The 8,993-nt window shown below is 43.2% G+C and overlaps 1 protein-coding gene across 4 annotated transcripts in view; it reads right to left on the bottom strand.

Annotated features, from left to right (window-relative positions):
* The window catches only part of INTS10 (integrator complex subunit 10), a 40,195-nt gene extending 32,201 nt beyond the window's left edge, over positions 1 to 7,994 (bottom strand). For 2 of the 4 annotated variants that reach the window (XM_004444126.3, XM_014795920.2), the window contains exons 1-8: positions 7,831 to 7,994; positions 7,334 to 7,401; positions 5,579 to 5,682; positions 4,742 to 4,881; positions 2,444 to 2,525; positions 1,500 to 1,640; positions 894 to 1,065; positions 259 to 428 (exon numbers count right to left, since the gene is read on the bottom strand). In XM_004444126.3, the coding sequence (XP_004444183.2) occupies positions 259 to 428; positions 894 to 1,065; positions 1,500 to 1,640; positions 2,444 to 2,525; positions 4,742 to 4,881; positions 5,579 to 5,682; positions 7,334 to 7,401; positions 7,831 to 7,959 (1,006 nt within the window). In that variant the 5' untranslated portion in view covers positions 7,960 to 7,994. Of the gene's footprint in view, positions 1 to 258; positions 429 to 893; positions 1,066 to 1,499; positions 1,641 to 2,443; positions 2,526 to 4,741; positions 4,882 to 5,578; positions 5,683 to 7,333; positions 7,402 to 7,830 lie in introns of those variants that run through there. The other 2 variants (XM_087418615.1, XM_087418616.1) reach the window with 2 other exon arrangements.
* Between the last annotated feature and the right edge of the window lie 999 nt (positions 7,995 to 8,993).

Here is an 8,993-nt window from a genome sequence, read left to right on the forward strand (position 1 = left end):
TCAATACTTGGCTACGTCTGCTGCTTTTTCAAAATAGTGGTATTCAATATCTGTATTTAGTTTTGATGTACCACTACATTCTTTGATATAGAAATTTTTAATGAAAATGTACTTACATAAAAACCCAACAAGAAAAAAAAGCACTGGCATCGCACCGCAGTTATTTGGCTCCAAGAACAATGTTAAGGTAAACATTTCATCTTCCTCACCCTCCCAGCCAAGGCCAGTATTTTGGGACACTAAAATTCTTAAACCAACCTTGGAAGAGAGACGGTTGTATGCTGTTCACATACTGGAATGCATTCTTAAAGAAGACCAACATAGTGGAATAAACCACTTGGTTTTTATATTTTGCATGAGCTTCATTATCAAAGTTGTTCATGTATCTGCAGAGATCCTTCATTCTATGCAAAACATCACCATAGCTTCTGAAAGATGAAGGATGATAAAAATTATTTAATTACTCTGGGCATGTCAGCAAAAGGTCTAGAGTAAAGCCCCAAGAGGACCATTATGTTTACCAAATGTAGCTCTAGGCATGTAAATTATTTTTCATTGTCTGCATATGGATGCAAATTCCCCTTCTGAATTAGAGCAGGGATCAGACCAAGATTTGAGGACACAAACATACCAAGTAGCTCCTCTTTCCTCTGAAAGCCAAGGGGTGCTTCAAACTCAACTCCACCTTCAAAGTGCATACTTCTGCTGGGAATCTTTAATACAGTGAAAATCCACCCTCTTCTGCATAAATACTGAGTGTTACAGAATTTGCCCAAGGAGAAGTGTACTATACATCATATACTTTAAAAAAAAAGTGTTTTTATTTTTTGGGATCCTGAGATTATGCTAGCAAAAGATTTGATAGGCAATTCTGGAAACGAACAATTTTTTACCGTCTTCCTTTATCCATCTGCCATTCACATCTCATTCCAACGACATTCAAAATCTTAAACAACCTCTCCCAAGGGTCCACAATCTGGGAAGATTTTTCGGTCAGTCCTTCTATTATGTACTTCTGAGAGCTACGTTTGCTAGGCGACATTAAATCAGATGTTTCTTGGGTACCTGAGATGTGAGAAAAAAGTAGCCTACAAGTAACATTACTACTTACTATTTATGTGGTATTGGATAGAGAAAGAAAAAGTCTGACTCCCCATTCAAAAGGCAAGAGCACAGAATCTCAACTTGTGTGCTTTCTTCGAGGACTCACAAGCGGCCACTGGTTTAAGTAGGAAGTGACTTCTGAGCTGTGGTACATGTGTGAAGCTCAGGGTGCTGACGTTGTAGTTCAGCAAGTTGAATGTCTTGATCAAGGGGTAAAACTGGTTCCAGAAAAGTCTCATCTCTTAACTGTAGTATTTTTTTCCAGGGACCATCCTTTAGAAACACTACCAAACTGGTATGTATCCAGAGGAGAATAATCAGAATGATAAGGAATTTCTGAGCATGCAGGTTTACTAAAATCTGTCTAAATAAAATTGTAGGATATTCCCACTTACCTTGATGCTGATTCTCTAATTGAGTCGACCTTGTGACATAATTGATATAAAATTCAGCTGCTTTGTTCAAGTACTTGTATAATAAGTTGGCAGGCAATCGAACATCATGGTTGTTAATTATTAGAGGAAGGACATCACAAACTGTTGAAGAGGAAAAATAAGAAAAAAACTGATTGTCTGTCCTAGAGTTCTGGCAAAAACAAAATTTATTGTAAAGTTCATTTAGGGGGACCAGCCCCGTGGCACAGCAGTTAAGTGCACGTGTTCCACTGCTGGCAGCCCGAGGTTCAGATCCTGGGTGTGCACTGATGCACCGCTTGTCAGGCCACACGGTAGGGGCATCCCATATAAATTGGAGGGAGATGGGCATGGATGTCAGCCCAGGGCCAGTCTTCCTCAGCAAAAAAAAAAAAAAAAAAAAAAGAGGAGGATTGCCATGGATGTTAGCTCAGGGCTGATCTTCCTCACCAAAAAATAAATAAATAAATGAAGTTAATTTAATGTACTATCTAAAACATATAGGAAAAAAATCCCTTATGGCACATTTTTATTTAAAATTGCAGTGCAGAGGGACACCAGTGGATGGAGTCAGCAAGGAAACAAACAGGCAGATTCCACGTTTGGGTCAGGGTCCAGTTCTTACGTTGGGTGGTAATTCAGATGTTTGTTTACATCATGCTTCATACTTACTACTAACATATATACACACATACTAACATACTGAATACATGGTTACACGTATTCTTTTGGAGGTATCAAATATTACATATTAAAAATTTAGAAATTATTTAAAATGCTTTCTGCACTGAAAAAAACAAGGATTTAAATTCCATAATATGAAAAGTTCCTTCGCTTTCCACAAACAACCTTATCCTTGAAATGATACTTACCCCAGTATATTCTACTTAGCATAAAGAATTAATACAAAATATAATTTTTCTTACCAAATAATTTTCTAAAGCAGTTAACAGGAGATTCTTGTTCTTCAATAGTTTCAGCCTCTAATAATGCCTCCCCAAGGCCAACCTATTTCAAAATACAAGTAATCATTTAAATGTCTTACAGTTTAAGATGTCAGAATTATATGAAGAAACAAGGTATTTTTTAAATTTATGACATGGTTTATATATTCAAACTTCCCCGAGAAACAAATGTTCTCTTTTTTTTTTTTTTGTGAGGAAGATCAGCCCTGAGCTAACATCTGATGCCAATCCTCCTCTTTTTGCTGAGGAAGACTGGCCCTGGGCTAACATCCATGCCCATCTTCCTCCACTTTATATGGGACGCCACCACAGCATGGCTTGACAAGCGGTGCATCAGTGCACAACCGGGATCCGAACCTCCAAACCCCGGGCCACTGTAGCGGAGCGCGCGCACTTAACCACTACGCCACCATGCCGGCCCTCAAATGTTCTCATTTTAAAGGCTAGGGAAGAAAAGAACGCATCAGCAACACAGCCCAGAAGGGAACCCCAAATTCACCTGACCACAGACCACTTTGTCTTGGTTATTCTACTCTCAACTAGTAAAATTAAAACGCTAATAAAATGTTTAAGAAACTTAAAGGAAACATTGGATCTAGACTGATAATAGAGATGTAGAGGTTTTCTAAGAGATGCAGAAACTAACTTTATACTCTATATCAGGATGTACTATGTAGACGAAACTTATCATTTCAAGAGTTGTCAGGAGTAGCCAGTCATACAGCCTGGGCTAGGCCAGACAGGACCATTTGAGTTTCAAGGCCACCTTTCCATTACTGATGCCCTAGCATAGGGGAAAGCTGGCTGATCAAAATCCACAAAGACATCTGCGCGGTCTTCCTTGCAACCACCTGGGGACGCATGGGGTAGGGGGCGGAACAACGTGAAAGATTACAAAACACAAAAAGTTACAAATCAGAGTAATGATCAGGGAGTGTAATGGGTTAAACTGTGTCTCCCAAAATTCATGTCCACTCAGAACCTCAGAATGTGACCTTATATATATTTTATCTTATAAAAAACGTCTTTGTAGATGCAATTAGTTAAGATAAGGTCAAAGTGGATTAGGGTGCGTCCTAAATCCAATGACTGGTGTCCTTATAAGGAGGTCACCTAAAAACACAGGGACACAGACACACAGAGAAGAAGGCCACGTACAATGGAGGCAGAAAGTGGAATGATGTAGCTGGAAGCCAAGGAATGACAAAGATTGTCGGTGACCACCAGAAGCTGGGAAGAGGTATGCAGGATTCTTCCCTAGAGCCTTTAGAGGGCACGTGGCCCTGCCCACACCTTGCTTTTGGACCTCTAGCTTCCAGAACCATGAGAGAATCAGTTTCTGTTGTTGTAAGCCACCCAGTTTCTGGTACTTGGTTACAGCAGTACAGAAACTAATACAGGGAAGTATAGAGAAGGTTAACTGAGGCCAGAAGCCAGAAAAATAGAGTGGGAAAGAATAAGCAACAGAATTTGAATTAAAAGAGTTAATGATGCGAATCCTGACTCTCCCTCTTACTGGCTATGGGAAGATACTAACATATTTAAGACTGTTTCCTCATCTGTAAAGTGGGATACTATCTATCTCAAAAGATCTGAGGAATATAAAAAGAGACAGCTAACACTTACCAATGCCTGCCAGTAGCACTCAATAATTATTACAGATACAAGGAAAGGGCAGGAAGAGAGGGAAAACAGTGTCCATATGGCAGAAGCACATGAAAAACATGTCTGAGAGTGAAAGGGATAATTCGGTACATGTGTGTGGTGATGGGCTGTAATTAGTATTTTGGTGGTGAACATGATGTAATCTATGCAGAAATAGAAGTATAATGATGTACGCCTGAAATTTTTACTATGTTATAAACCAATGTTACTGCAATAAACAAAAAACTAAAAAAAAAAAAGAAAGAAAAACATGTCTGTTAAGCCTATAAACTATGGTTTTCGTTTAAATTCAAATGCATTGCTGAACACAATGAAATAAGATTATTTTTTAAAACTTCACTATACTTTACCAACTGCAATTAATAGCACTGTCAAAGCTTGGTGACTTTCTTTACACTGATAAGACAACTTTTACAGGAAATTTATGTTTGATAAGACTGACAGCCTTTTAGCTTTACTGACAGACTCCATGATTTAAGTTCAACCTTATCCAGTGCTCCTCAGAATAATACACACTATAGCTCCTAACTCTACTGATGAATCTGTTGATCAATTTTATTTTTTTTTAACAAAAAGGAAAGGATCAAATCCTACCCCATGTTGCACCACTGTTTCAGGGAAGCGTCTCAAAAGTAGAAGCAACATTTCTGATCGTTCCAATGTGTTGAAGCATTGTTCCGTAACCTTCAGTAACATTTCGCACTGGACCCGACCAGGAAGAGTTTCAAACAAACCTGTACACAACAAATTTCACTGTTAAAGTCTCTTTCAGAAAGAAAATACCAAAGCAAAAGTGGAAGTAAGGCATTTTCACATACAGACCAGTAAATACTACATGAAGAATCACTGGCGTTGGGTTTCACCCACACCCTGAAGGCTTTTGGGTCAGACAGTATTGGGCATAAGATGTTTGCTGAAGGACCATAACCACCAAAACATTCAGAGGCCTTAATGAATCCAGAAGACAAGAATGATGTACGTGAGGGGTCACAACAGTGCTTGTTGCTGGCTGAGATAAAAAGCATGCACTTGTTTAAGTTGAAACGACCTAAACCATCTACTTTCTTTTTCATCCAGAATTTGAAATCTTGGGTTGGCTATAGCAAAAAGGTTAATAAGAAAGGTCATATATTACTAAAAGTCTCCTGTTTTGTGGAGATCTGCCTAATCTACAGATGCTTTCTGATTCTTATAAAACCTGTTAAAAATATATTCAGTTCCCTGGGCTAACTGATAAATCTGTAGAAGCTTAAAGGGTTCTAAGCAAATGCTCAAGGGCCCCAGTGACATCATTTATACCAACTTCAGTTGCCAAAACAAAACATACATACGGGTACGAATACCACAGATAAGACTTTTTTGTGAAATTACTATATAGAAGTTGGTATTCCAAAAATGGTAATTTATACATCATTATCACTCCATTCTTACTTCTTAAGAATTGGGTTTGTTTATCCTGTGAATCGTTCCTCAATGCTGATGTAATAATGCTGATTTCTCTCCACACCACCGGCTGATCTGGGAAATTCACAAACCTATTTTTAAAATGAATGCATTAAATTAAAATGTCAGATTCTATACAGTATCCAAAAACGAAGTAAAAACATTAGCATGTTTAGCAAAAGTAGCTAGCAAACATTAGCAAAAGTAAAAACTAATTAAGAAAAATGAAAGTAACCACAAAAGTCTTTTGAGTTTTTTATAAATGAAAAGATAAGCGACCATAATATGTAAAGCAATCCTAAATATCAACAGGAAAAAAACTACGCAAAAGAAAAAACGGGCAGAAATAGAAGTATAATGATGTACACCTGAAATTTATACAACGTTATAAACCAATGTTACTGCAATACACAAACAAAAAAAAGAAAAAATGGGCAAAAGCAAATAAAAGAAAAAATACAAACAGTCACAGAAAGCATTTGAAAAGATACTCAGTGGTATAGTAATACAATGAACACAAATTAAAAATAAAAAAGGAGGGGCTAGCCCAGTAGTGTAGTAGATAAGTTCACAAGCTCTGCTTTGGGGGCCCGGGGTTTGTGGGCCCAGATCCCAGGTGCAGACCTATGCACTGCTCATCAAACCATGCTGTGGCTGTGTCCCACATACAAAATAGAGAAAGACTGGCACAGATGTTAGCTCAGGGCCAATCTTCCTCACCAAAAAAAAAAGGTAACATTTTCTCCCGTCACACTGGCAAAAATTTAAAAGTGATAGACAGACTGATAATATCCAATGTTGGCAAAGAAAAGAGGAACTCATACACCATTAGTGGAAATATAAACTGGAATAGTACTTTTTGGAGAGTAATTTGATAGTGTATCAAAATTTAAAATGTGCATACTCTTTTTTTTTATAACTTTATTTATTTATTTATTCCCCCAAAGCCCCAGTAGATAGTTGTATGTCGTAGTTGCACATCCTTCTAGTTGCTGTATGTGGGACGCGGCCTCAGCATGGCCGGAGAAGCGGTGCGTCGGTGCGCGCCCAGGATCCGGACCCGGGCCGCCAGTAGCAGAGCGCGCGCACTTAACCGCTAAGCCACGGGCCTGCCCTAAAATGTGCATACTCCTTGACTGTGAAAATCTATGTCTAAGAACCTGTTCTACAGAAAAACACCAACATATAGGTACAAAGTTGCTTACTGACACTCTGAATATAATTTCAAATAATTGGAAACTATCTAAATGTCACCAATAAAAGAGTGGTTACGAAATGCTGCGGAGACATGAAAAAGAATGAAGATCTCTACACACTGACATGGAAAGGGGTCCATTACAGTGGGTGAAGAAAGTAAGCTGAAGCATAATATGAGTAGTAGGATCTCCTCCCCGCAAAACCTATTTACACGTATTGTGTCTATATGTATACACACAGACACACACAAAACTTAACTCCGTTTGCGTTAAGGAGGGGCTTTCACTTGTTACTCTCTATACTTCAGGATTGTCTGAACTTTTACAAAGAGCATGTACTATTTCCAAAATAAAATAAACTACTGGATAGGAAAATTTTAAAAAGAATAAAACACAAGACGAAGCCTGTGCAGAAGGCACGTCAGCCACCAGCGGAAGGCCTAGGCTCTTGACTGAGCCGTAGGCACCAGAGGCGGAGGCGGACTCGGAGGTCTTCCCCACCCCGTCTGCAGGCAGAACAAAACCCCGGGGGACGCAGTCCACTCACATGTCGTAGAGCAGCCTCCCGGCGGTGGCGGTCCGCTCTGCGTTCCGCTCGATGCTGTACATCTCGTACTGCGACACAGACGCGCGCGGTCACAGCTCGGCCCCCGCCCCTGCGCCCAGCTCGCCTGCCCCGGCACCCCCGCCGCCCGCGGGAGGGGCTGCGAGGAAAGCACCAGCTGGCGACGGTGCCACGGGCGTAGGAGTGTGACCCTCGGCGCACTCAAAGCCCTGCTTCCCAGGACCAGTGGAGCAGCGTCCCCAAGTAGCAGGCGCTGAATAAACGGCTGCCGCCGGGACGAACGAACGGGCGCGCGGCCTCCCGCGGCGGCGCGGAGGCGCTGCCCGGGCCCCACAGGGCACAACGGCCCCCGCGCCCCCCAGAGCCGACCCGAGCGCGGCCCGCGGGAGGCTGTGAGCGGCGGGGAGGAGGGGGGCGGGGGGGGGTAGGGCGGCCCGGGCCAGCAGCCGGGGCGGGGGGGCGCACGGCCCCGGCCTCACCTGGATGTTGAAGTCTGCGGGGTAGAGGCTGCGCGCCGTGATCAGCCACGCCTTGGCCGCCCACAGGTCCTGCTGCACTAGCTCCCGGGCCCGCTGCACCAGGAACTCGCAGTCTCCCTGGGCCGACATGGCCCGGGCGGTGACCGGCCGCCGGCCTGAAGCGCCGGGCACTTCCGGCTCCGGGGACGACGACGGCGCCGCCGCCGCCGCGGGGGAGGCTACTGCGCATGTCTGGGGGCGCTCGGACGCCGGCAGAGCGGATCGGGAAGGGTTTTCCGGGTTTTGTGAGCAGCCTGCTCCACTTCGCGCCAGGCCCCTGCCTGCTCTGAGAAGCTCGTGTTTTGTACCGGCTCTTCCTAAGTCACCTCCAAAATGTGGAGAAGTGGATTGTCACCCTTGCCGGCCCAGCGGGACTCTGGTCACGCCAGGGAGCGCGCCCGGGGGCTGCCGTCGCTAGGCTGCTGGCCCTGGCCCTGCGTCCCCGCCGTGCCCTGCGGTGTTCGGAGGCGCGGGCAGACGGGCGGGCCCGGGAGCGGGCTGGGAGGAAGTTTGAGAGGAGAAGGCAGAGGGTTGGAGAGGCGGCGGGAGGGAGCTTCCTGGGCTCCCGCCGTGTTGCCGGACCGGCCCTTGGGATTAGATTGACGGGAAAAGCCTGGTTAGGGTCCTCGGCACAGAGGGGACTGGTAATGCATGGGGTTTGGTCTGGTGCTTTTAATTTTTCCCGAATACGTCTACATTTTGTTGTTGCCCCTTTATTCGCTGGTGTCTGCAACAAACATTTATTGAGCATTTGCAGAAATTAGTTCTTGGAAAGTGCTTTGCTGCATGCCATGGAAGATACGAAGATGATTATCCCTGTCCTCGCGAGGGCTTTACAGTGTTAGGGACCTGTGACTTCCAGAAAAGGGTGCTATTTTAATTATCTCCTCCAACCAGAATCAATGTCATTTGCACCAAAACTCCAGATTTCTCTTCCATTTGAGCAAAGGAAAACAAAATCTCCTGGCTCTGGTGAAGGGAGGCCGCATTTAAGAGTCAGAAAAAGCAGTATTTACCTGCCTAATAGGAAGAATGAACCAAAATGTGGGTTCATTAGAGTTTTCAGTCCAAGTTCTATATACAAAAATTTTAGAAATTTCTATTGCCACTATCTCTTTTTTTTT

This window comes from Ceratotherium simum, chromosome 28, assembly GCF_057802395.1.
Source record: "Ceratotherium simum simum isolate JZ-2026a chromosome 28, ASM5780239v1, whole genome shotgun sequence".
Taxonomy (NCBI): Eukaryota; Metazoa; Chordata; class Mammalia; order Perissodactyla; family Rhinocerotidae; genus Ceratotherium; species Ceratotherium simum.